Genomic DNA, 27,966 nt, shown 5'->3' with positions numbered 1-27,966 from the left:
CAAGTGAAAGGAGGGTTCACATCTCTCACTTGCCAAGATAGGCCAAAACTTATGCCTCTTGTGACTGTTAGCCAAATTATGAATACAAGAAAGTTTGTGAAGGATACCGCAGTGGACACATGAATGATAAGACAGGAAAATGGTTTTATTGCTGATATAGAGAAAGTTTTAGTGGTTTGGATAGACGGTAACACCAGCTGCAACATTCTCTTAAGCCAAGGCTAACACAGAGCTAGGCCCCATTTCTCTTCAATTCTATTCAAAGTTGAGAAAGGTGAGGAAGCTGCAGAAGAAAAGCTTGAAGCTAGCAGAGGTTCATTCATAAGGTTTTAAGGAGAGAAGCTATCTTTATAACATAAAAATGCAAGTGCTGATACAGAAGCCGCAGCAAGTTCTCCTGCTCCGCCGGGAGCCTGCTTCCTCCTCTCTCTCTCTGCCTGCCTCTCTGCCAGCTTGTGATCTCTCTGTGTCGAATAAATAAAAAAATCTTAAAAAAAAAAATAGATCAGCAGTCTTGGTCATACTCCTCATGGTCTGAATTCCAGTCTTGTCATTGGTTAGTAGGTCTGTAGCTGATGCCCTTTATTACAGTTATTTTATGATTTTTCCAGGAACCAGAGATCTGTATCTGGCAAAGTTCTAACTTAATACAGATTTCACCATTTTTTCTCTTTTTGCTTTTTCCTTTCTGATCTCTACTCCTCTACCAGATGGTAGATATTACTTGGGTTTGTATATACTTTACATATTTGAAGAGGCAATAAATGAATAATCTGTGCCTTTTGAATGTGATTCTTGGACTTAAATTTTGTTTTCTTATCGGTAAAATGGGATAATAATAGCTACTTCATAATAGCTACCTCACACCTCCTAGGGTGGTCATAGAACTAAATGAACACATATTTGATATAATGAATATCAAATACGATCATCTCAACTCTTGACTGTCCTGGGAATTCAGTAGATTTACATCCTGTGGGCCATGTGTTGAAAGGATGTTAGAAGTACTTAGTTATTTTAATAAAGAGCTCCCCTTCTCCTCCTGTTTATTTTTTTATTTTTAAGATTCTGTTTATTTATTTGAGAGAGAGGACTAGCATGGGTTGAGGGAGAGGGAGAAGCAGTCTCCCTGCTGAGCAGGGAACCCACTGCGGGGCTCGATCCCAAGATCCCAGGATCATGACCCGAGCCAAAGGCAAACACTTAACCAACTGAGCCACCCAGGCATCCCTCCCCTTTTGTTTTTCTAAAGTACGTGCCAGTAGAGTTATGGGGTACTATAAATAGTACTTTCAGGGAATAATTAGAGATTTTATAACTGAGCTTTTAATCATTTCTTCAGTGGAAAGGCTCCTAATTTTACTATAAACTTTGACTTGCCTTCATAAAAGGGTAAGCCACTTGATTTTTCTTGTCTATGATGTTGGGATAATACCTTTTACAGTTGTTCAGAGAATGAAGAGAAATACATAATTTTTCTTTCTTTTTTTTAAAAAAGATTGGTCAGGTCACCTGAGTGGCTCAGTGGGTTGAGCCTTTGCCTTCGGCTCAGGTCATGATCTCAGGGTCCTGGGATCGAGTCCCGCATCGGGCTCTCTGCTCAGCGGGTAGACTGCTTCCCCCCTTCTCTCTCTCTGCCTGCCTCTCTGCCAACTTGTGATCTCTCTGTGTCGAATAAATAAAAAAATCTTAAAAAAAAAAAGATTGGTTGATTGATTTTAGAGAGAGTATGCACGAGTAGTGGGAGGGACGAAGGGAGAGAGACAATCTCTCAAGCAGACTCTCCACTAAGTATCGAGCCTGACGTGGGGCTCAGTCTCACAACCCCGAGATCATGACCTGAGCCGAAACCAAGAGTTGGACACTCAGCTGACTGAGCCACCCAGAGGCCTCTATAATTTTAATCTCTTAAAATAATCACACTTAAAGAAAATTAGAAAGCAGAGAAAACATTGATCTCAGCACATTGACACAACTGTTAGCTTGTTTTGGGTGCATTTCCTGCCAGTTTCCTTTTTTTCATTCACACGGTTGTAATCATGAATACCAGTAGTTTTGTGTTGTGCTTTTGTTTTTAATTTCACTTTTTTAATTCCTTTGTTTCCTTGTGGTTAATAGTATGTGCATAGCAGTAATTTTAAACAGCTTGGCAACAGTCTAAAATTAAGTAATTCCTTATTATTGGGCATTATATTCTTTTTTTCATTGTTTCATTTGTTACTAAACTGCCACAGAGAAATCTAATGAGGCTATTGTTGTGGATGGCTGTCTTTGACCTCTGGTTTAATCTTTGATTGGGACCAACCCAGGGCTGCAAATCAGTAAAAGTGTTTTTTGGTTGTCATTAGAAAGAAATGCACCCCTTGCTCCAGTGAACCAGCTCACTACACAGATACAGAAGGTAGAAATGTATTGGGGGATAGATAGTATATGAGCCTGTTCTCCAGGTAGAAGAGCTTTTTTCTCAATTTAAACCTAAAAGAGTATTTTTCTTTCTTTTTTTAATTTTAAAGATTTTTATTTATTTATTTATTTTACAGAGATCTTAAGTAGGCAGAGAGAGAGGAGGAAGCAGGCTCCCCACTGAGCAGAGAGCCCCATGCAGGGCTCAATCCCAGGACCCTGGGATCATAAACTGAGCTGAAGGCAGAGGCTCTAACCCACTGAGCCACCCAGGTGCCTCTGAAAGAGTATTTCTTAATTGTGAGGTGCACAGAAGGCAGATGGTGGTTTTGATTGTTTTCTTCCTACTAAAGTAGGATGATGAAGATTAAGTAACTTGAAGGATAAGGGGCTACTTTATTTTTTTTTTAAGTAATTAGGTTATGTACTTTTCATCACCTCTAATTTAGGTATCATAGTTTAATTCCCTTTCAAGTTTGAAGTGGCAGAGCATCATTGGTTGGTGACTGCTCTGAGGTCTTCGGGAGAAAAGGTTGAATCCGGTTGCTCATGCCATGACAAGCTAGCTGTATCAGTTTTTATGGCATATCCACCTATAGTAGGTGGTCACTGGTTAGTTCTACTTTAAATGGTCAAAGAAGAGAGTTGTTACAATAAAAAGAACATGTATTTTTAGTTCATCAGGCAATTACAAAAAAGAATACCCAGGGGCGCCTGGGTGGCTCAGTTGGTTAAGTGTCTACCTTTGACTCAGGTCATGGTCTCAGCATCCTGGAATCAACCCCACATCAAGCCCTGTGCTGGGCTCCATGCTTGTTGGGAAGTCTGCTTCTCCCTATCCCTCTGCCCCTCCCCATGCTCATGCACTCCCTCAAATAAATAAATAAAATGTTTTTAAATTTTTGAATGAAAAAAAAAATTTTTTTTTTTTTTTTTTTTTTTTTTTTTTTTTTTGATGAAAAGTGTTGGCCCCACTGCCTTGAAGAATCTTGCTACAGTGTTTCTTGTAAAAAATGTGTGAATAATTGAAACTACTTTTTAAGAAAAAGATAGAGGCATGCCTGGGTGGCTCAGTCATTAAGCATCTGCTTTTGGCTCAAGTCATGATCCCAGTTTCTGGGATTGAGCCCCACAGGCCCCTTGCTCAGCAGGGAGCCTGCTTCTCCCTTTGCCTGCTGCTCTCCCTGCTTGTGCTCATACTCGGATTCTCTCTTTCTGACAAATAAATGCAAATCTTAAAGAAAAACATAGAATAAACATTTTTTTTTTTAGCTGCACAGATTTGTAATTTATGGTAGTTTAAATATTAAATTTTGAGATTGGGTGGACATTAGGGCTGCTCTGCTGTATGTCTAGCAGTATTTATTCTGGTAAATTGGTAGAGGCAGCAAAATGTTAGAAGTTTTTAAACTAGTTTAAAAACTAGAGAAGTTTTTAAACTATGCTCATAGCCACTTAAATGCCAAACCTCTGTTTTTATTTATTTTTCTATATCACACTTCAGTTTAAGGTTTGGTGTTTTAAAATAACCAATCCTGGGGCGCATGCTTGGCTCAGTTGGTTAAACGTCTGCCTTCAGCTCAGGTCATGATCTCAGGGTGCTAGGATCAGCCCCGCATCAGGCTCTTTGCTCAGTGGGGAGTCTACTTCTCTCTCTACCCCTCCCCACTTCTCATGCACACACATTCTCTCTCTCTCTCTGTCTCTGTCTCTCAAATAAATACATAGTCTTTTTTTTTTTTTAATATTTTATTTATTTGACAGAGAGAAATCACAACTACGCAGAGAGGCAGGCAGAGAGAGAGGAGGAAGCAGGCTCCCCGCCGAGCAGAGAGCCCAATTCGGGGCTCGATCCCAGGACCCTGGGATCATGACCTGAGCCGAAGGCAGAGGTTTTAACCCACTGAGCCACCCAGGCGCCCCAATACATAGTCTTTTTAAAAAATAAAATAACTGGGGTTCCTGGGTGGCTCAGTGGGTTAAAGCGTCTGCCTTCGGCTCAGGTCATGATCCCGGGGTCCTGGGATGGAGCCCGGCATTGGGCTCTCTGCTCAGCAGGGAGCCTGCTTCCCCCTCCCCCCCACCCCCACCTGCCTCTCTGCCTACTTGTGATCTCTGTCTGTCAAATAAATAAGTAAAAACTTGAAAAAAAATTAAAATAAAATAACCAATCCCCACTAAAAAGAACTAGGCCCCTTGGAGAAATGGGTGATTCCAGTGCTGGGTACGGATAAGCGTAAGAGCCTGGAATGTCTTACAAGACCAAAAAATAAGCAAGTGCTCAAAATATGACATCAAAAGGATATAAGAGCCAGCTCCAGCCAAATCTGGGACAATATGATTTCATAATGAATAATGACAATAATGGGTTTTAAGCCATTAAGCAAAGGGGAGAGAGGAAAAGTTCTTTGTTACAACAGAATGCTAACTAATACATGTAGAAAAACTAATTAGAAAAATTAGAAAAATCACCATTTTGCCATCATTATTATAATAACTGATGGATGAAAGATCAGTAATGGAAAATTTGAGGAGGAACAGGATGTTAATAGTTTCTGAATATCTCCCCACAGATGACTTTAAAATCACAAAGAAATAGGGTAACATTACAGTAGAGAAGTCTGGAGGATCCCACCTCACGCAGGTGATCACTTTCTGATACGCAGCACCCAGAAGGACACAGTAGTGCTCTCTTTATGCCCAGCATGTATAGCTTCAGCGTAACTCTGAGGAAACTTAGAGTTGGAGGGGTTTTGTAAAATATTTCTGAAGAAATATAAAGGTCATGAAAGTTAAAAAAAAAAAAAAAAGGCTTAGTGAGGAACTGTTCCAGATTGAAGGAGACTAAAGAGACTTGACACGTAAATGAAATGCAGGATCTTAGATTGGATCTTGCATCAGGGGAGAAAATTGCCATGAAGGACATTATTGGGGTAATTGGTGAAATTTGAAAATGGACTTTATTCTCAATAATAAATGGTACTCTGTGAGTGTTAAATTTTCTCAATTTGATAATTGTTCTGTGGTTATGAAGGAGAATGTCCTTGTTTTTAAAGGGTACATGCCAAAATATTTAGGGTGAAAGGGGCATGCATGATGTCTGTAGCTAAGTCTCAAATGGTTTTAAAAAAGCACAGTGGGGGGCGCCTGGGTGGCTCAGTTGTTGACCATCTGCCTTCGGCTCGGGTCATGATCCCAGAGTCCTGGGATCGAGCCCCATATTGGGCTCTCTGCTCCGCGGGGAGCCTGCTTCTCCCTCTCCCCCCACCCCCACTACCTGCTTCTCCCCTGCTTGTGCTCTTATCAAATAAATCTTTAAAAAAACAAAACAAAACACAGAGCAAACAAATGGAGGAAACTGTTGATTGATGAGTCTGGGTGAAGAGTGTACTGGAATCATTTATACTAATCTTGTAACTCTTCCGTACACTTGAAATTATTTCAAAATAATTTTTCTTGAAAGCTGCTGTCTCAGAGGAATTACTAAATGCTGTAATGAGTAGAGTGCTACTTTCATCATTAAAATAGTATAATGGGTTCAGAGTCTCCCGGGTAACTAGATCTTCCTTTTGTTCATTTTTTTTCTGCTTGCATTTTGATTAGTTGTCACAAGATGCCTGTTGAGAGTAGGTAGGACCTAATGGGTAGGCATTTTTTGAAGTGAAGTCAACTCAATTTTAATACACCCTGTTACTTCTGCTTTTCCTGTAAGAAATATAAATGCTGTAGAAAAGTTACTGATGAGATTAAATCTTAGAAGATTCACAATGCAGTATTCTGCTTCCAACAAGGATTAAAAGAAATGTGAACTTTCCCAAGCTATTATTAACTACCAAGGACATATTTAACTGTTAGAAAACTTACTTATATAAATACTTTCTTTCATCACCTGAGGAAATATATACTGTCTTTCTTTTGTCTCTGTTTTGAGCTATTTCTTAGTTTCTGGTGATTCTGATCTACTCTGTTCAGGAATGCTGATTTTAAAGGAAAGGTGTTAACCTATTTTATACTATTGCTGTGTGAACACTAATTGCTCTTAATTTCTTCTTTCTTCCTTGTTCCTAATATACCAGAGGCTTTGAATTCCTGGTTAATGATTTCTCTGTTAATATACTCTTGTCTTAAAGGAGCGTATTGTTTTTGTCCCAGGCATTTTAAAGCCACCTAATGAAATTGATTATGTTCTAAGTAAAATTACCAGGGTTGTTTAAAGTAGTTGAGATAAAACAGTTATTTGTGACTAAACAAAAATAGGGGCAGTCACCTGCTTGAATCCACAAACAATGAAAACAAAGTTACTGGTTAGTGCAAACTATTTCTATAGCAATATACTAGTATTTCTCATACTTGCATAAACAATGAGATTTTTATTTATATTACTTAATGTATTAAGTTGGAACCATATGTATATACAGTATAAAGCCAGAAACAAAAATACTCTGAGTGCATTTATGTAAGTCTGGAACAGGCAAAACTATTAAGACAGACTGACTAGTGGTCACTAGAGGACGGGGTAGGGGGAGGAAAGACTGCTGCAGAGCACTGGGAAAATTTTTAGGGTGTTGTAAATGTTCTCTATCTTGATTGTGGAAGTAGTAATATACACATTTGTCAAAACTCATTGAATTATATACTTAAAATTGGAGAATTTTACTATATATGCTATATCTTGATAAAACTGTTGTAAATAGGGGCGCCTGGGTGGCTCAGTGGGTTAATCCTCTGCCTTTGGCTCAGGTCGTCTTCTCAGGGTCCTGGGATCGAGCCCCACATCGGGCTCCCTGCTCAGCGGCAAGCCTGCTTCCCCCTCCTTCTCTCTGCCTGCCTCTCTGCGTACTTGTGATCTCTGTCAAATAAATAAATAAAATCTTTTTTAAAAAAACAACTGTGGTAAATACAAAAATTCATGTTCCTTGTATCTTTGCTGTCATTCATTTATACATATATATTTATAAGCATACATAATCAAATACATTGTTGGTGTTGTTATTTTTAACAAACTGTTACCTGTTAATTAAGAATTTTTAAAGTTTTGGGGCACCTGGGTGGCTCAGTGGTTTGGGCCTCTGCCTTCGGCTCGGGTCATGATCTCAGGGTCCTGGGATTGAGCCCCGCATCGGGCTCTCTGCTCAGTGGGGAGCCTGTTTCTCCCTCTCTCTCTGCCTGCCTCTCTGCCTACTTGTGACCTCTCTCTGTCAAATAAATAAATAAAATATTTTTTAGAAAAAAGAATTTTTAAAGTTTTGAAAAATAATGAAAAAAAAAAGTTTTGGGGCTCCTGGGTGGCCCAGTCAGTTTAGAGTCTGTCTTAGATCAGGTCATGATCCTGAGATTCTGGGATTGAGCCCCGCTCAGCAGAGAGTCTACTTCTACCCCTGCCCCTCCCCCTCATGCTCTTGTGTGCTTGCTTTCTTGCTCTCTCAAGTAAATAAATAAGTTAAATAAATAGATTTTAAAAGATCTTTTTTTGAAAAAATAAGTTTTTATTAGCTTCACTTATTTCTTCTCCCTTGTTCTTTATTTTTTTTCATTAACATATAATGTATTATTTGTTTTAGAGGGACAGATCTGTGATTCTTCAGTCTTACACATTTCACAGCACTCACCATAGCACATACCCCCCAATGTCCTTCACCTAGCCACAACATTCCCCCCCGCTTTGTCTTGTTTCTCAAATTTCCTCATATCAGTGAGATCGTAGGATAATTGTCTTTCTCTGATTGACTTATTTTGCTTAGCATAATACCCTCTAGTTCCATCCATGTTGTTGCAAATGGCAAGATTTTGTTTCTCTTTTCTTTTCTTTTTTTCTTTTTTCTTTTTTTTTTTTTTTGGTAAAGATCTAAGTTTCTGACCTGATACCACTTTCCTTCTTGTAAGGTCTTGTAAATATCAGGAGAAGCTCTCTAGAGAAGAAACTGGCAGCAAATTACTTCAATTTCTGTTTGAGGAAGTCTTATTTTGCCTTTGCCTTGAAGGACAGTTTTGCAGGGTATAGAATTCTATCTAGGTTGGTGGGTTTTTTTCCTCTTAACATTTTAAACATTTTACTCCACTCTGTTCTTGCTTGCATTTTTTTTTTTAGGATTTTATTTATCTGTTAGAGAGAGAGAATGAACAAGCAAGGAGAGCAGCAGGCAGAGGAAGAAGCAGACTCCCCACTGAGCAAGGAGCCAATGTGGGACTTGATCCTGGGAGCCTGGGATCATGACCTGAGCCAAAGGCAGATGCTTAATTGATTGAGCCACCCAGGAGCCCCATGGTTTCTTAAGAGAAGTTTGATGTAATTCTTTCCTTTGTTCCTCTATAAATAATGTAGCTTTTCCCCTCTGGCTTCTTTCAGGATTCTTTATCTTTGATTTTTCCATATTTTGAAAATCATGTGCCTTAGGTATAATTTTTTTTTGGCATTTTGCCTGCTCAGTGATCTCTTAGCTTCCTGAATTTGTGATTTGGTGTCTGACATTAATTTGAGAGAAATTCTCAGTCATTGTTTCAGATATTTTTTCTGTGCCTTTCTTTTCCTTTTGGTATTCCAGTCACACATATTTTACATGTTTTGTAGTTGTCCCACAGTTCCTGGATATTGTATTCCGTTTTTTTGTTGTTGTTGTTGTTTTCCTGTGCCTTTTTTCTTTCCATTTCACTTTTGGCAGTTTCTATTGAGATATCCTCAGTCTCAGAGATTCTTTGTTCAGCTGTGTCCAGTCTCCTGAATGAGCCCATCAAAAGCATTATTTCTTTCTGTTACAGTGTTTTTGACCTCTAGCATTTCTTTTTGGTTCTTTTTAGAATTTCCATCTCTCTGCTTAAATTGCCCATCTGTTTTTGCATGCTTTCTGCTTTATCCATTAGAGCCCTTTAGCGTGTTTAAAAAAAAAAAAAGATTTTATTTATTTGTCCAAGAGAGAGCTTGTGCACAAGCAGGGGGATGTGGCAGGCAGAGGGAGAAGCAGGCTCCCTGCTGAGAAAGGAACCTGATGTAGGAGTTGAACCCAGGACCCTGGGACTAAGGCAGACACTTAACCAACTGAACCATTCATGTGTCCCAAGCCCTAAGCATCTCAATCATAATTGTTTTAAATTTCTAGTCTGTTCTTGCCATGTATCGTTCTGATGCTAGCTCTGTGTCTTCAAAGTGTTTTTTGCCTTTGAGTATGTTTTGTAATTTTTTCTTAATAGAAGGACATAATATCTGGGTGAAAGAACTGCTGTAAATATAAATAGACCTTTGTAATCTGGTGGTGACGTGTAGGGAGAGGGAAACATGTCCTATGAATAGGTCTCAGTCTTTTAGTGAGCCTGTGCCTCTGGATTGTGAACTCCACACATACCTCCTCCCCCTTCCCTTGTTGGGACAGGATTGCTAGAGTGGGCTGGAGTTGGATGAGGCCATTCTTCTAGGTCAGTTAGGTTCTGATCATACTCCAAGAGGCTAGGATCTGGTTAAGTAGTTTTTATTGAGGTCAGGCTTTGTTAAGAACAGGATGCTCTAACCTATTTCAGAATTGCCCCTTTTTCCCTTTCCGTGCTGGAAGCACAGAGATTTTTTTTTCTCCCATATTTATTATGAGAACCTGGTCAGGCTCCAGGAGATACTATTCACATAAATGTGGGGTCCTAATGATGGGGTCCTCCTCGGGTTTTTATTCTTCCGATTTGTCAGTGCTGAGTCTCCAGCAATTTGTCAGTTAGAATTCGGGTTTCCCTAGCTTAGCACTGATTCCCATCGCAGTTTTGCTTCTGGATTTCTGCTCTAGTGAGTTGTGGTTCTTTGTATTCACTTGTTAGTCTCTCTAATTTTAGAGGCAGTTCTTTCCCCTTTGAGTTGCTTCTGTGAACGATCTAGGAAGAGTTGTTAGCTTTTCGGATGGCTAAGCTTTTTACTTAAACAGTGTAGTGACTTCCAACTTCTTCTTTTTTTTTTTTTTTTAAAGATTTTATTTATTTATTTGCCAGACAGAGATCAGAAGTAGGCAGAGATAGAGGAGGAAGCAGGCTCCCCGCTGAGCTAGAGCGCCCGATGCGGGGCTCGATCCCAGGACCCTGGGATCCTGACCTGAGCCGAAGGCAGAGGTTTTAACCCACTGAGCCACCCAGGCGCCCTGACTTCCAACTTCTTATATGTTGGACTAGAAACTAGAAGTCTCCCTGTATATCTCTTTCTTATCTGTTTATTAAGGAGTTCCTTATATATGCTGGATACACGTACTTTGTCAGATGTGTTTTGCAAGTATTTCTTCCCAGTCTGTGGTTTGCCTTTTTATTTTTATAACAGTGTCTTTTGAAAAGTAAGCTTTGGGTACCTTGGTTTAAAATCAGCTGATGATATAAGTGAGTCTATTTCTGGACTACATTCCACTCTCTTGATCTGTATGTCTATATTTATGTCATTACCATACTGTCTTGATATCAGAGCCTTATAGTAAGTCTTGAATTCAGTAGTGTAGGTCCTCTGATTTTGTTCTTTTTCAAAAATTTGCTCTGGCCTGGGTGGCTCAGTCGATTAAGCAGCTGTTTTTGGCTCAGGTTGTGATCCTAGGGTACTGGGATCAAGTCCCGCATTAGGCTCCCTGCTCAGCAGAGAGTCTGCTTCTCCCTCACCCTCTGCCTGCTGCTCTGCCTACTTCTGCTCGCTCACTCGCTTTCTCTCTGTCAAATAAAGAAACAAAATCTTTTTAAAAAAAAAAGAAAAAAATTGCTTTGGCTATTTGAAATCTTTTATTTCTGTATAATTTTTATTTATTTTTTTTTTAAGATTTTATTTATTTATTTATTTTTTTGACAGAGAGAGAGATCACATTTTTAGAATCGGTTTCTATGAAAAAGCCTACTGGGATTTTGGTTGGGACTTTATTGATTTTGATAGACCAAATTGGAAAGAACTGATAGCTTAACAGTGTTAAATTTTACATCCCAACATGCTGTAGCTCTTCATTTATTTAGATCTTAGAATTCTTTCAGCAGTTTTTGATGATTTTCTTGCACGTATTATGTTAATTTTATTCCTAAGTATTCATGTATTTTGAAGCTATTGTAAATTGAATTTTTAAAGCTTTTATTTTTTATTTATTTATTTATTTATTAGATTATTTATTTATTTATTTGACAGAGAGAGAGATCACAAGTAGGCAGAGAGGCAGGCAGAGAGAGAGAGAGGATCGATGCGAGGCTCGATCCCAGGACCCTGAGATCATGACCTGAGCCGAAGGCAGTGGCTTAATCCACTGAGCCACCCAGGCGCCCCTGTAAATTGAATTTTTAAATTTTAATTTCTAGTTTACAGAAATACAGTTGATTTTATATTGACCTTTTATTCTGTGACCTTTCTGAATTCATTTATTCTAGTAGCTTTTCCCTAGATTTCAAAGTATTTCCTACATAGATGATCACGTCTTCTGTTTAAAGAGACTGTTTTCAGTCTCTTGTCAGTCCACGTGCATTTTGTCACTTTATTGTATTGACTAGAATCTCTAGTATAATTTTGAGTAGAAGTGGAGGGTGGACATCATTCCTGGTGTCATCATACTTTTAAACATTTTATGTAAGATTTAAGTGTTTACGAAAACTATGATTCTCTTGTTACTGGTTTTTAGTTAATTATTATTATATCCCTTTTCTGAAATACCGCTTAATGTGTGTTGCTTTATAGTGTCCCACAGGTCACATGTGCTGGGGTTTTTTTGTTGTTGTTGTTGTTTTGTTTTTTTGTTTTTCAATCTTTTCTTCCTCCAATGTGCTTTATTTTGGATAGTTTCTATTGCTGTGTCTTCACAGGTCTTTTCTTTTTTTTCTTAAGATTTTTCATTTATTTATTTGACAGACAGAGATCACAAGTAGGCAGAGAGGCAGGCAGAGAGAGAGGAGGAAGCAGGCTCCCCGCCAAGCAGAGAGCCTGATGCGAGGCTCAATCCCAGGACCCTGGGATCATGACCTGAGCTGAAGGCAGAGGCTTTAACCCACTGAGCCACCCAGGCACCCCTTCACAGATCTTTTCTTTTTCAGAGTCTAATATGTTGTTAATCCTATCCAGTGAATTTTTCATTTTAGGTATCATAACTTTCATGTCTAGAAGTTCCATTTGGTTGGTTTTTATATCTTCCCTCATGCTCCTCACCATGTCTGTGTTTTGTTACGGAACATATTTCTTTTCTTTTTAAATTTATTTATTTATTTGACAGACAGAGATCACAAGTAGGCAGAGAGAAAGGGGGAAGCAGGCTCCCCGCCAAGCAGAGAGCCCAATGCGGGGCTCGATCCCAGGACCCCGGGACCATGACCCGAGCTGAAGGCAGAGGCTTAACCCACTGAGCCACCCAGGCGCCCCTGTTATGGAACCTGTTTCTAATGATTGATTTTTTTATCCTGGTTATAGGTAATTTTCCTGCCCCTTTTACAAACATCTGGTCATTTTTTATTGGATGTTAGACATTGCAAATCTTACATTTTGGGTGTTGTATTTCATTGTGTTCCTTTAAAGAATGTTAGATTTTGGTGCTTAAGTTACTTGTGATCTTTGATCCTTTTTATTTTTAAAAATAAAATTTTTAAAAATAAAATAATATTTTTATTATTAAATATTTAATATTTAAAAATAAATTTTTTTTTTTTAAGATTTTATTTATTTACCTGACAGAGAGAGATCACAAGTAGACAGAGAGGAAGGCAGAGAGAGAGAGGGAAGCAGGCTCCCCGCTGAGCGGAGAGCCCGATGTGGGACTCGATCCCAGGACCCTGAGATCACGACCCGAGCCGAAGGCAGCGGCCCAACCCACCGAGCCACCCAGGCGCCCCTAAAAATAAAATTTTTAAAAATAAAATAAAATAAAATGAAGCTTTTAAGCTTCATTAGGGTAAACATAGAATAGCCTCTAGACTCATTCTAGGACTCCACTAGATAGATGCCCCTTTTATTAACGAGTGCTTTCTGCTCTCGCCAGTAGAACTGCAGAATAGTCTGGTGATGTCTGGACTCCAGTTGTTCAGCTTATTGTTTTCTGGGAATTTTTTTGAAGATGTATTTATTTATTTTAGAGATGGAGCAGGGAGAGGGAGAGAGAATCCTTAAGCAGACTCCTGTTGAGCGTGGAGTCCATATCAGGGCTTGGTCCCAGGACCCTGACATGACAAGAGCGGAAATCTAGAGTTGGACACTTAACTGACTAAGACAATCATGTGCTCTTCTGGGAATTCTTTCCCTAGTCTGGAGTTCCACCTCACAGGTGCAAATCCTTATTCTGCAGAATATTCCAAGGAGGGGCACTGGGTGGCTCCGTAGGTTAAGCGTCTGTCTTCTACTCAGGTCACGATCCCAGGGTTCTGGGATCCAGCCCCGGCATCCGGCTCCCTGCTCCTCAGGAGGCCTGCTTCTCACTCTCTCTATCCCACTGCTTGTGTTCCCTCTCTTGCTGTGTCTCTCTCTGTCAAATAAATAAAATCTTTAAAAAAATATATTCCAGGAAATTTTTCTGCAGATGCCCAGAATTCTCTCTCTGTGCAAGTCCTTCCTCTCATGTTTTGCTCTTCAAATCCTTTCTGCCTGGGCCTTTGAAATCTAGTCTGTCATTCACCAATTCAAGATTATTGGGCTCTGTTTGAGATTCCTTTCTGGGCATTGCTCCTTGGAAATTTCCTTCAGGCAGTATGCTCTGACAGTTAGGGGACTCACCCGGTTTGTTTCTCTCCCAGAGGTTATAGGTCTTCCCTGCAGTTGTCCAGTGTCTGAAAAACAATTGTTATATATATTTTGGTAAGTTTCCTAGTTAATTATGATAGAAAACATAGTAGTTAATCTTTTGTAGACTAAATTCTATGTTGTTGTTGTTGTTGTTTTTTAAGATTTTTTATTTATTTGACAGAGACACAGTGAGAGAGGGAACATAAGCAGGGGGAGTGGGAGAGGAAGAAGCAGGCCTCCCGCTGAGCAAGGAGCCAGATGCCGGGCTTGATCCCCGGACACTGGGATCATGACCTGAGCTGAAGGCAGCTAGCTACTCAATGCCTGAGCCACGAGGCAGCCCTAAATTTTATGTCTTTTTAACTGGACACTCCCTTTAACTAGTTCACTCCCATCTTTTACCTTTTAACTACTTCACTCCCATCTTCTCCCCATTCCCTCTTCTAGATTTATGTTTACTAATAAAAGAAATTGACTTCATACTCTTTTGAAATAATATATATCCTTAAATCCTTTGCAGGTGAGGCCATCTCAAAGTATAGGTCCATGTCAGATTTTACAGTTTTTATTAAGATGGTATAGGGGGTTGTTTATACTTTTTAGTTGAGGTATAATTTGACATACAACATTGTAGTACTTTCAGGTATACATGTTTTTACTGTTACTTATTAAATAATTTCTGTCCTAGAGCTAAACGGCCTTTATTCTGAGTGTCACAGAGGAGAGCTTTCTCTTTTTCACTCTCCTTCCAAACATGTACAGTCCTGAATCCTTGGAGAGGCTTAGTGGGTTTTTGTTTTTTTAAAGTTGCTTTGGGTTTGTTTTCCCTTTTTAAATTTCTATTTTTTTATGATTTTATTTATTTATGTGAGAGAGAACACAAGCAGTGGGGAGGGCAGAGGGAGAAGCAAACTCCCCACTGGGCAGGGAGCCCTCCCAGTACATGGGACTTGATCCCAGGACCCCAGGATCATGACATGACCTGAGCTGAAGGCAAATGCTTAACTGACCAAGCCACCCAGGTGCCTTTGTTTTCCTTTGCTAGGTTTGCTCTTTGTCTAAATATAATTTTTGTTATTGTTACTTGTAACTTAACTCAGAATTTTTTTGCTGTTCTCATTTTGTTCATGTGAAAAAATGCTTAATTAAAAAATGTAACCACATAAATGGTGTTTTACTTCTCTGATTTTTTTCTTCCTAGGTGGTATAGCTGTATGCTGGGGAAAAAATGCAGCCTGGCTCCTCTGAAGGAAGAACTTCGCATACAAGGGGTCAGTCTTTGTCGTTATTATTCTGGTATATCTACTTTTGATGGTAATTAGAGTATGGGAATTTCCTTTATACCTTAAAACCCTAAATGTGTTTTTTTGTTTTCTTATTTTTTAATTTTGTAAAAGGTTTTTTATAAATTATTTTTAAAAGGTCTACTTTGACAATCATAACAGAGAAAAGATGGGGGAAAACAGGATGAGTACAATGTCAGAGAAGTATTAGAAATCAAAAAACCTGGTTCTATCTGCCACTCATTCTACATCTGACTCCTTTATGATTGCAGAAACTGAAGGTTACATAAGTTAAAGGGGCTTGTTCTGGGTCACATACCTAGTTATCAAAGATCAGCTAGAACTAGAGTGATAATCATTCAAGTGTGCTTCTCTTTATGGTGCAGTCCACATGAATTCAGCCCCTTGCTTCTCTTTTGAAAAGCAGGTGGCAAATTAATACTGCCCCCTGACTCCTCTCCCAGTTTATATTGTTTGGGCACAGGTAAGCTTGAGCCAGGTGGCTTTTCAGAAAAGGGGGTCAAATGTGTGGTCAGTGGTAGAAACTAAGTTTCTGATTTCTGGTTTCTTTTAGACATTGTACCTATTCTATTTTCCCTGTCACACCTTTTCTTTGTTAAAATTCTAACAGCCACAAAGTTTTCCCCCTAAAATCTGATAGACAAAAAGATCGACTACACAGCTTTATCTAGCTAAGCTTTGATAGCTCTTTTTCCAAAAAAAGAAAAGGGAGAAAAAAAAAACATTTGAACCATTTACCAGTGGTTCTTTGAAGAGTTATGTTATTTTGGGTGTTTTGAATATTTGGACCTTCAAACCAGAACTCTAAATTCTAATATTTTGGGAGAGGGAAAAAACCCACATCTTTGTTGAAAGATAATTTATTAATTGATTATTAGACAGCTATGCATAACTGTTTTGGGGTAGTGTTTTGTTATCTGATAAAAATGAAAACGAACAAATAATTAGCATGAGGCAGCAACGCAGAACATTGCTAGAATTACTTCAGTTTAATGAGATGCCATGTTTGTTGGTTTCAGGTTCCTAAAGTCACCTACACCGAATTCTGTCAAGGTCGGACAATGAGATGGGCTTTAGCTTGGAGTTTTTATGATGATGTTACAGTACCAGTAAGTAGAGACTTTGCTTTAGCTTCTCCGAATGCCAGCACAGGGTGGGCTATAGTAGGTCAGAAATTAACTAAATCTGTACTGCCTCAGTTTCCCTGAAGTTTGTCCCAAATGCTTATTTAGGAATGGGAAGTGGTTGTGAAACAAGACAGTCCTAGACGGCTGACTGTGGTGATCATGGAGCCTTTCTTTGGGTTTGTGCAACGCAGTGATTCTTTCTCAGCAGATATAAGTGAATTAGAAATGTGTCTTTAAGGAATTAAAAATTCTGGTAATATAACCTATAGAAACACCTTGCGGGTATAATTATTCTGTTGGATATTCCTTAAGAACTGAAATTGAAGTCTGTTTATTTTCCTTTACTATTGATGCTTTTGTAGAGTAGCTATCTCGGGTTATTGGTGAATGCTATTTGGAGTTGTAGGCTTTTGATGCGTAACACTTAGGGATCATTCCAGTAAAAGGTTCTGTGTTAGCTTTAAAATTACCACTAGAATATTGGTGAGTTTTGAAGCTGGGTGGTAGGTCATTTTTCTAGTCTCTCTATTTTGCATATGCTTAAGCTTGAACATTTTTGGGAATAGAATGTTTTTATTTATTTATTTATTTGATAGAGAGAGAGAGAGAAATCGAGATCACAAGCAGGCAGAGAGGCAGGCGGGGTGGGGGGAAGCAGGCTCCCTGCTGAGCAGAGAGCCCGATGTGGGGCTCAATCCCAGGACCCTGAGATCATGATCTGAGCTGAAGGCAGAGGCTCAACCCACTGATCCACCAAGGTGCTCCGGTGCCCTGAATGTTTTTGTTTTTAAAGATTTTATTTATTTTGAGAGGGAGCACAGACAGGAGGGGAGGGGCAGACAGAGAGGGAGAAGCAGACTCCCTGCTGAGCAGGGAGCTCGATGTGGGGTTCTATCCCATGGTCCTGGAATCATGATGAGAGCCAAAGTCAGAGACGCTCAACTACTGAGCCACCCAGGCATCTCTGGAATAGATTGTTGTAAAAAAATAATTTGTTCCACAAACTTCTCTTTGTCCTCTGTGTTACCATATGTAAAGGAAAAATACTTCTGAACTGGTTAGACTAAATAATTGAGTCTCTACTGAGAGGTGGTAATAGAATAGCATCTGTTTGTTCTCATAGTTACTTCCCAGGATGATGGACCTTATTGCCTGGAGCCTCCCATCTTTAGTTTATGCAAACATTGCTCAGCACTCTCCCTCTTCCCATAGTATTTGTGGAGACCTCGTACCTGGTACTGGTCCCTCAGGTTTCTGATCCCCTGTCCATACAGTATGCTTGTTCTGAGTGCTCAACTCCCAAAGGCTTCGATGCACTTGGTCTTTAAAGTCATCTTAACTGTTGCAGTGTCTGTGAGCCTCTAACCCTTCCTTCACTGCAGAGGAATAGGGACATGTGCAGAACTACAAGGAGACAATTTGCAGGTATTTCTGAATACATGGGCTCACATTTAAAACAGCCTGTCCTTTCTGGATTCTGCTGTTAGGTGTGCTGCTGGTTGAAATAAGTCTCCCAGGGGCACCTGGGTGGCTCAGGTCATAATCCCAGGGTCCTGGGATCAAGCTCTTCATCAGGCTCCTTGCTCCTCAGGGAGTCTGCTTCTCCTCTGCCTGCTGCTCCTCCAGCTTGTGCTCGCTCTCTGACAAATAAATAAAATCATTTTAAAAAGAGAGGGAGAGAGAGGAAGAAATCTCCCTGTCAAGTTTGAATGACCTGTCATGTGGAAGTCTAGACCCACCTCTGAACAATGCAGTAGGGAAACTAGAGGTTAGTGTTTGAAATGTTTACTGTTTAAAAAGATGGTTCTAATTTTTTTTTACCTCCCTATAGGATTATCCTTTCTGTTATTTTCTAGAATATTGGGCTTTCACACCAAATTTTTAAAATCATTAGTAATGCTTTAGATTATTCCTGTGTAAACATTGGGTTATCCCTGTGCAGATACTAACAGCTGCAGGAAAGTGAAACTGTACCTGTTTCCAAATGCTTTCTGTTTAACCTGCTTTCCACATTTGTTGGCACCACAGGTAGAATAGCTTATAATGGGCTCTGGCACTTTCCATGTCATCTCAGGGCCCAGAGTCACCTTTGCCCTCTTGGATTAGTAGCTGTTTCATATCAAAATAGCAAAAGGCACTGTGTTTCTGTGTTAGCAGAATCAGTTTATTTTGAAAATGAACCTTCTCCCTCCTTGTCTTTTAGGCCATCCTTGAGCCCTATTCGTAGTTTCAGCCATCAAAGAATGCCTCTTGCAAAGGGCCACAGGTTTCTGCCATGCCAGAGTACTCCCTCCCGACTGCTGCCATCAACCCAAAACTGTTAATAATGTGTTCCCAAGTGTTCCATTAGGTGCACTCAAACTGCTACAGGGAAAATGGCAATTTCTGATTTGCAGTAACCCAGCAACAGTTTCTTAGCACTGGTTCCCTTGATCAGCAGCTGCTTTCTCAGGGGTAGTCCTAGGGTGCTCCTGAGGTTTTCAGTGGGCTGTCCTCTTGGTTCTCCTTCCTTCCACCTGGACCACTCCCCACCCCTTGCTTTTTGAAATGCTCACCTGACTTCCCCCCCCAGCCCTTGCTCCTTTAGGGATAGGGAGATAAGAGGATGCTGCTTTCAGTGGGAGGAAGCCAAGGACTAGAGCTAGTTAAGTAGAAATATTGACCTACTTCCCCACCCCAACCCCACTCTTGCCTTTTTAGGGTAAATGTGCAAGTTACTATGGCAACTTCTGTTTTCACTTATCTCAAGCCCACTGACTCTGTTCTGTTAGGGCTGAATGCTAAAAAAAAAAATCTGATTCAAGTGCCTACAGTAAGTCCATTGCTCATGTCTGGATTTATTTTAGCAACAAAAAGATGAGTCCTAGTGTTGATAGAATTTTTGTACAATCAATCCTGACTGATGATGAATATAAGGAAGTGTATTGTGAGGACTGTTCTTTACAAATTTAACATGCCACTGAGAATCCCTCTTTGTCCCAGCTTCTCCTCTGATTGCTCAGGGTGTTATTTTAGCTTTGCTTTGCTTTCAGAAGTTTAACACTTGTCAAACTAAGAGGGAAAAATAGTGTGGCCCAGTAAGTTGTGTACTCTTGGTATGAGCATTGTCCTGGAACTCTGGTTTTTAGAAAATTATCACCCTGTGTTCAAGACATTTCTTTTAAGCCTGGAGACTTTCCTGTCTAGGGAGTAAAACTAGAGGGCTTTTGGAAATCAGATGGAGGGAAGGGGTCATATTAATCAGGTAACCTTGTTAGTGTCAGAGCTGGGGTCTCCTGGCAATATTTTCCTTACTACTGCAGAGGTATTCACACTGGTTCTAGATAGATTAGGGATTCTGTATCGGGTGCCACAGGGGATTGGCAGCTGGGGGCAGATGTCAGGTTGGTAATTCAGGCCTTTCGCTTCTTTTAATCAGAGCTAATCTGCTTGCATTGATATTATGTATTGATTTTATTTCTTGAAAGGATTCTGTTGTTAAATGGTTTGAAAACCAGTACCATACCAGGCTATACCGCAGGCTGTAAAACGGAAGCAATGTATCTTTTTTTTTTAAGATTTTATTTATTTATTTGACAGAGAGAAAGAGATCACAAATAGTCAGAGAGGCAGGCAGAGAGAGAAGGGGAAGCAGGCTCCCCACGGAGCAGAGAGCCTGATGTAGGGCTCGATCCCAGGACCCTGCGATCATGACCTGAGCCAAAGTCAGAGGCTTAACCCACTGAGCCACCCAGGCGCCCCAGAGTGCAGTGTGTGTTATTAAGGATGACCTTCATTGTGATAATACCAAAGAAAGAAGACACCATTTTCTGTCCTTAACAATGACAAGTTTTATGGGTGGGAAACACACACAAGCATTGCTGCGGAATTGCATGTTAGCAAATGCTGAAATGAATGGTTGGGAGTTAGGGAGTTCCCAAAACGAAAGCAGTTCTGGCTGGCCTAGTTAGAGTTGACTTCTTGGAGGAGTTGTCAATATCTGACGGGCGCTCAGTAAGTTTTCTTCGAATGCCAAAGGAAATGGTGTAGGATTTGTACTAAGGTGCAGCAATGTCAACAGGATCTTAATAGATCTAATAGAGTTGAAGCCCTGGAGGTAGTCTTTGTTATTTGAATGCATCACACAGGTTAATGTCGTTTTTATTTAAACCTGACAACAATCAAGTCAAATTAGATGGTATTATCCCCACTTTCTTTTTTTTTTTTTAAGATTTTTTTTTTATTTATTTGACGGAGAGAGAGAGATCACAAGTAGGCAGAGAAGCAGTCAGCGAGAGAGGGGAGAAGCAGGCTCCCTGCTGAGCAGAGAGCCTGATGCGGGGCTCGATCCCAGGACCCTGAGATCATGACCTGAGCCGAAGGCAGAGGCTTAACCCACTCAGCCACCCAGGCACCCCTATCCCCACTTTCTGTATGAGGAAAGTGAGGGCTCTAAAAAGTCAGGCTGGTCCTGTTCCATGTGTCATTATAATTTATCCTTCTGTTGTATGTGTGTTTCTTTTAACATAGGAACTATATATGTACGGTTCAGACCACCACCCCTGGCTGGCTCAGTTAGAAGAGCATGTGACTCTTGATCAAGGGGTCATGAGTTTGAGCCCCGTAGTGGGTGTAGTGATTACTTTGAAAGGAAAGAGAAAGTATTTATTCATTTATGTATCTATCTATCTATTTGGGGGTGGGTGAGGAGGGTAGAGGAACAGAGGGAGAGAGAGAGTTTTTTTGTTTGTTTTTTTTTTAAGATTTTATTTATTTATTTGACAGATCACAAGTAGACAGAGAGGCAGACAGAGAGAGAGGGGAAAGCAGGCTTCCTGCTGAGCAGAGAGCCCGATGTGGGGCTGGATCCCAGGACCCTAGGATCATGACCTGAGCCGAAAGCAGAGGCTTTAACCCACTGAGCCACCCAGGTGACTCTGAGAGAGAGAATCTTTTTTTTTTTTTTTTTTTTTTTAAGATTTTTTTATCTATTTATTTGACAGACAGAGATCACAAGGAGGCAGAGAGGCAGACAGAGAGAGAGGAAGGGAAGCAGGCTCCCTGCTGAGCAGAGAGCCCAATGCGGGGCTCGATCCCAGGACCCTGAGATCATGACCTGAGCTGAAGGCAGAGGCCTAACCCACTGAGCCACCCAGGTGCCCCTGAGAGAAAGAATCTTAAGCAGGCTCCACACCCAGTGCAGAGCCTGACCCAGGACCTGATCCCACAACTCCGAGATCATGACCTGAGCCAAAATCAAGAGGCAGTTGCTTACCCAACTGAGCCACCCAGGTGATCCCCTGCAAAATCTTAAAAACAATAAATAAATAAACCACCCCTTCTTAGGTCACATTTTACATAGATTTTTCTCCCCTTGCTTTTTTTTTTTTTAATTGACATATAATGTATTATTTGTTTCAGGGGTACAGGTCTGTGATTCATCAGTCTTAAAAATTCACAGCACTCACGACAGCACATACCCTCCCCATTGTCCATCACCCAGCCACCCCATCCCTCCCACCCGTCACCCCTCCAGCAACCCTCAGTTTTTTTTCCAGAGATTAAGAGTCTCTTATGGTTTGGCTCCCTCTCTGGTCCCATCTTATTTCATTTTTTTCACTCCCTCCCCCCATGACCCCCTGCCCTGTCTCAAATTCCTCATATTGGAGAGATCATATGATAATTGTCTTTCTCCAACTGACTTATTTCACTTAGCATAATACCCTCTAGTTCCATCCATGTCATTGCAAATGGCAAGATTTTGGGGTTTTTGATAGCTGCATAGTATTCCATTTTATTTGTTTGTATAATTTATTTGTATATGATTTATATTTTAATATATTAATATTATATAATAAAATATATTTATATATACTATAACATATAAATTATATGTATACATATACACATATATGCATATGTATATACATATGTATATATATCTCAGGAGGCACAAGCTCTTTGGGGTGCTTAGCTGGCTCAGTAGAGCATGTGACTCTTGATCTCAGGGTTGTGAGTTCGAGCCCCACATTGGGTTTAGAGATTACTTAAAAATAAAATCATTTTTAAAAAAGTCCCAGCACGCCTGAGTGGCTCAGTTGGTTAAGCATCTGCCTTCAGCTTAGGTCATGATCTCCGGGTCCTGGAATCAAGTCCTGCATCAGTCTCCTTGCTCAGAGGGGAGCCTGCTTCTCCCTGCCTCCCTCTCCCCCTGCTTGTGTGCTTGATCACTCTGTGACAAATAAAAAGTCATGGGGTGCCTGGGTGGCTCAGTAAGCCTTGGGCTCAGATGGTGATCCCAGTGTCCTGGGATCAAGCACCAGTCAGACTCCCTGCTGGGCATGGAGCCTGCTTCTCCCTCTCCCTCTGCTCCTCCCCCTGCTCTCTCTCTCAATAAATAAAATTTTTAAAAAATAGTAATAAAAAGGTGTCACATGCTCTATTAACTCAGCCAGGCAGCCAGGTGCTCCGATTTCAGGACTTTTTTTTTTTTTTGGACACAGAGAAATCACAAGTAGGCAGAGAGGCAGGCAGAGAGAGAGGAGAAAGCAGGCTCTCCGCCGAGCAGAAAGCCTGATGCGGGGCTGGATCCCAGGACCCTGAGATCATGACCCAAGCGGAAGGCAGAGGCTTAACCCACTGAGCCACCCAGGTGCCCCTCAGGACATTTTAAAAAGGAACCTGTCAGATTAAGATAGCAATAGATAAACCTACTGAACGGTTTGTTAATCAGGAAGTTACACCCTTAGACAACAGATTATTCAGTCCTCTTCCTGGCAGCAAAGCTGATAACACATTCAAATAAGGCATAGTTGGTAAGGTAGTCTGGCTCTTTTTTTTTTTTTTTTTAAAGATTTTATTTATTTATTTGACAGACAGAGATCACAAGTAGGCAGAGAGGCAGGCAGAGAGAGAGGAGGAAGCAGGCTCCCTGCAGAGCAGAGAGCCCGATGCGAGGCTTGATCCCAGGACTCTGGGATCATGACCTGAGCCAAAGGCAGAGGCTTTAACCCACTGAGCCACCCAGGCGCCCCAGTCTGGCTCTTTTTTCCTGGCACACTCCTCGTCTATATTCTAGTCAGGTGTCACTGTTGGCCCTTGGCTCTCTTTCTCCAAATAGTTAGAGCCTGTGCAGAATCACAGCTCCCAGGCATTGCACCTTGTTTCCGGGGGCAGGGGAATCAGCCATTCAGAGTATAGCAGAACGGCAGGACTCCATTCCTGTGGCCAAGAGCAAGAGCACTCCTTTCCCCTCAAGACCATGCTGGAGGGGCACCTGGGTTGCTCAGTGGTTTAAGCCTCTGCCTTCAGCTCAGGTCATGATCTCAGGGTCCTGGGATCGAGCCCCACATTGGGCTCTCTGCTCTGCAGGGAGCCTGCCTACCCCTCTCTCTCTGCTTGTCTCTCTGCCTACTTGTGATCTGTCAAATGGATAGATAAAATCTTAAAAAAAAAAAAAAAAAGACCATGCTGGAGTTGGTGTATCAAAACAAGGAAGCTGCGGCCACATGCTCCGAAGATTCTAGTGAATGATACCTTTTCTTGCAGAGCCTAGGGAGAACTTAATGGATTTCATGTATCTTGTGGCTTCTTTGGGAGGTTTTACCTTAGCTCTAGTTAACAACAGAAGCATAACAGGCACTACATGGATATGTGTCAAGTTGTACCTCATTTGGAAGTCTCTTGATTGATTGCACCACTGAGATCTAGAAATTAAAGTAAGAGGGGTGCCTGGGTGGCTCAAAGCCTCTGCCTTCGGCTCGGGTCATGATCTCAGGGTCCTGGGATCGAGCCCTGCATGGGGCTCTCTACCCAGCAGGGAGCCTGCTTCCCTTCCTCTTTCTCTGCCTGCCTCTCTGCCTACTTGTGATCTCTGTCTGCCAAATAAATAAAATCTTTAAAAAAAAAAAAATTAAGAGCAGGATTTCAGAGACTTATAGACAGCCCTGCTAGGTAAAGCCTATTTTAAAGTTTAAGAACTGTTTTTGTTCAGTTATGGTTTCAATCTACTGTATTTTTAACGATGCAACAAAATAACACTTGAGGCCCATCTCAATGTAATTCAAAGCTACAAAGCCAGTATCCCCTATGGGCTTTAGAGTTCCTCACCAAACTTCTTTCACATTGTCCTTTCAGCTGGGGAATACAGTAGAACATCTTCTAATACAAAATCAGTTCTAAGTTCACCTTACAGTTCTTCACATTAGACGAAACTACCCCTTGTAAATAAGTGATTTTTGTTTTACACTTTAAAATGTTGAATTATTGGGGTGCCTGGGTGGCTTAGTCATTAAGCGTCTGCCTTCTGCTCAGGTCATGATCCCAGGGTCCTGGGATTGAGTCCCACATTGGGCTCTTTGTTCAGTAGGAAGCCTGTTCCTCCCTGTCCCTGTATTCCCTCTCTCGCTTTCTCGCTCGCTCTCGCTCTCTCTCTCTCTCTCTCTCACTCTGTCAGATAAATAAAATACTTAAAAGAAAAAAAATGTTGAATTATTTATCTTATCTTGCCTGCTTAAAGTACCTTATGATAGTTTGAGTATAGTATAGCACTATTAGTTTAAAATATTTGTTGTTCTGGGCGCCTGGGTGGCTCAGCCAGTTAAGCGTCTGCCTTTGCTTGGGTCTTGCTCCCAGAGTCCCAGGATCAAGTCCCACATCGGGGGGTCCCTGCTCAGCAGGGAGTCTGCTTCTCCCTCTGCCTTTCACCCTGCTCATGTTCTCTCTCTCTCTCTCTCTCAAATAAGTAAATAAAATCTTTTTAAAAAAATACTTGTGGTTTGAGATCATAAGCATATTTGCAAAGTTCATCTCAATTGGAAGAAAACAGCTTCTGTACTAGTGTTGTGGCAGGGTATAAAATTACCTGCTACTAGAGACCTGTGGGGTTGAATTTAACTATTAATTTCTCAAGGCCTGCTCCTGTATTTTACTCTGGCCCTGCCTACTAAGAAATTTCAGTACAAACACAAAGGGGAAAGGAATGATTGCTGTAAGCCAAGCTTATGTTGAACTTCAGTCATTTAAAAACTTTAAGAATTTTGGGGGCCTCATGGGTGGCTCAGTCAGTTAAGCATTTGACTCTTGATTTCAGCTCAAGTCATGATCTCAGGGTCATGGGATCAAACCCTATGTTGGGGCTCCAGTCAGCAGGGAGTCTGCTTCTCCCTCTTCTTCCTTTTCTTCTGCCTCTCCCCCTGCTCATGGGTGCATTCTCTCTCTCAAATACATCAGTAAATCTTTTTAAAAATGTTTGAAAAACTGAGAATCCCAGGATGCCTGGGAGGTTTAGTCGTTTAAGCGTCAGCCTTCAGCTCAGGTCATGATCCAGGGTCCTTGGATTGAGTCTTGCATCAGGTTCCTTGCCTCTGCCTGCTATTCCCCCTGCTTGTGCATTCTCTCCTTTCTCACTCTCTCTGACAAATAAATACAATCTTTAAAAAAAAAAAAAAAAAAAGTTAAAATACAGTGAAAAATAAAAATGGAATTTCTAGAGTATGAATTATCTGTCTCTTAAGTGCCTAGTTTCTATAATAGAATAAAACTAAAACAGTCCTGTGACTGTGTGTATGTACATGTGTATTAAAGCAGTTCACTAAAGGCACTCCTGAGTGGCTCAGTCAGTTGAATGTCCGACTCTTCATTTTGGCTCATGATCATGGGATGGAGCCTGACTGACTCTGTGTTCAGCAGGGAGTCTGCTTGAGATTCTCTCCCTCTGCCCCTCTCCCTGTGTCCGCATGCCTATGCGCTCCATCTCTCTCTCAAATATATATATATGTAAATCTTTAAAGCAATTCACTAGAAGTATTCGGAAGTACCAGATTTATTTGTTGGCCATTATATATGAAAAAGTGGGGCCACAGTGTCAGGTAAAGGACCTGTTTTTGAGATACAGAAGTTTTCATGTTCATCCTGGGGTCATAGTAATAAGTTGTCTATTTTGTTATTTCTGACTCCCTCAGAAGTTGGAAAATGGATCTAGAGCTCTTATTAGGTTCAGTGAGGACGCATTTCTCTCCTGTAAGTTCTAGAAATGATGAGTCCTTTTTTTCTTTTGGAGAAAGACTTTGGAGGCCACACAGATTGAGGAACAGCAGAATCTTCATTTTGTTCATTGGAATTTAAGCACAATGATTATCATCTCTGTCAGAAGAGATATGAGGCGCTGTTCTTTCAGCCTTATTTCTTGGTGACTTTGGTGTGCAGAATGGGCTGTCCGGGATGATCCTGGTACAGTAATCTGTCCGTAGTAACAGCCTTGGATATTGGGAAGTAAGGTGGGGAATCTGGTTCTCATTCCCCAGCCCCCTCCTACACACTGCTAACTTTCTTCCTCCCCAGCTTAATAATCACATCTTAATAAGCTTCTTAGTAAAAAGTGTTAGACTCTAAGTAGACTGTAGAAATTATCTTATGCTAGGTGATTGAGTAATAACAGTACTTCTGTGTTAATATCAATATGAATTTGTCTCATCTTGTCTGAAACATTATTTGAACAAGTTCAGACTCGGAGCTTGGAGTCCATGATTCATTTTTCAAGAGCAGATTCTTAGTTATATACAAAACCTTTGTTTTTGGTCCTTTCTTTCTTTCCTTCCTTCTTTCTTTCTCTCCTTTTTAAAGATTTTATTTATTTCTTTGATAGAGAAGAGCTTGCATGAAAGCACACAAGTAGAGGGGAGGGGCAGAGGGAGAGGAAGAAGCAGACTCACTGCTGAGCAGCAATGAGGGGCTGGATCCCAGGAAGCTGGGCTCATGACCTAAGCCAAAGGCAGAAGCTAAACCAACTGAGCCACGTAGGCACCCTGCCTTTTCTTCTAAGCTTGTTTTCTAGTGTTCTTTAATTTCATTTTTTAATTTTTATTTTATTTATTTTTAAGATTTTATTTATTTATTTGATAAAAATGAGAGGACAAGCAGGAGGAGTGGCAGGCAGAAGGAGAAGAAGCAGTCTACCTGCTAAGCAAGGAGCCTGATGTGGGGCTCGATCTCGGACCCTGGGATCATGACCTGAGCCGAAGGCAGGCGCTTAACCAACCGAGCCACCCGGGTGTCCCTGTTTTTATTTTTTTAGTTGATAGCTGGTATAAAGGGAAAATATAGATTATTTCATAGAAATATGATCTAGAAGTTTTCTAGCATAGAAAAAACTGGCTGTTTTGTTGTGTATTTATATGATGTGGAGTTGCTGGTTAGTCTGTACAAGGCCTCTCCCAGTAAGTGGACGTGACTCCGTGTGCTTACGCATTTGTTCCGTCCGTGTTTCTAGGTGGATTTGCAGTGACATCACCACTTGTGGGGCTGCTTTTTGCAGGAAAAGGTCTTCATAACTGACTGAGGTGTTTCCTCTTTATGAGCCTTCTCCTTATAATCCTTACCTGCTCATTTTGACCCTAACAATTAGAATTATCTTAATTTTTTAAAGTTTTAACCCACTGAGCCACCCAGGTACCCCAATTTTTTAAAGTTTTGA

At 40.7% G+C, this 27,966-nt stretch overlaps 1 protein-coding gene across 1 annotated transcript in view; it reads left to right on the top strand.

Annotated features, from left to right (window-relative positions):
- The window catches only part of METTL16 (methyltransferase 16, N6-methyladenosine), a 78,569-nt gene that overhangs the window by 48,109 nt on the left and 2,494 nt on the right, over positions 1 to 27,966 (top strand). The window contains exons 7-8 of the mRNA XM_045985662.1: positions 15,285 to 15,354; positions 16,407 to 16,496. Of these exons, the coding sequence (XP_045841618.1) occupies positions 15,285 to 15,354; positions 16,407 to 16,496 (160 nt within the window). The remainder of the gene's footprint in view (positions 1 to 15,284; positions 15,355 to 16,406; positions 16,497 to 27,966) is intronic.

Source organism: Meles meles, chromosome 18, assembly GCF_922984935.1.
Source record: "Meles meles chromosome 18, mMelMel3.1 paternal haplotype, whole genome shotgun sequence".
Lineage (NCBI taxonomy): Eukaryota > Metazoa > Chordata > Mammalia > Carnivora > Mustelidae > Meles > Meles meles.
The sequence above is the reverse complement of the archived record's forward strand: the minus strand, read 5'-3'. Positions and strand labels throughout refer to the sequence as shown.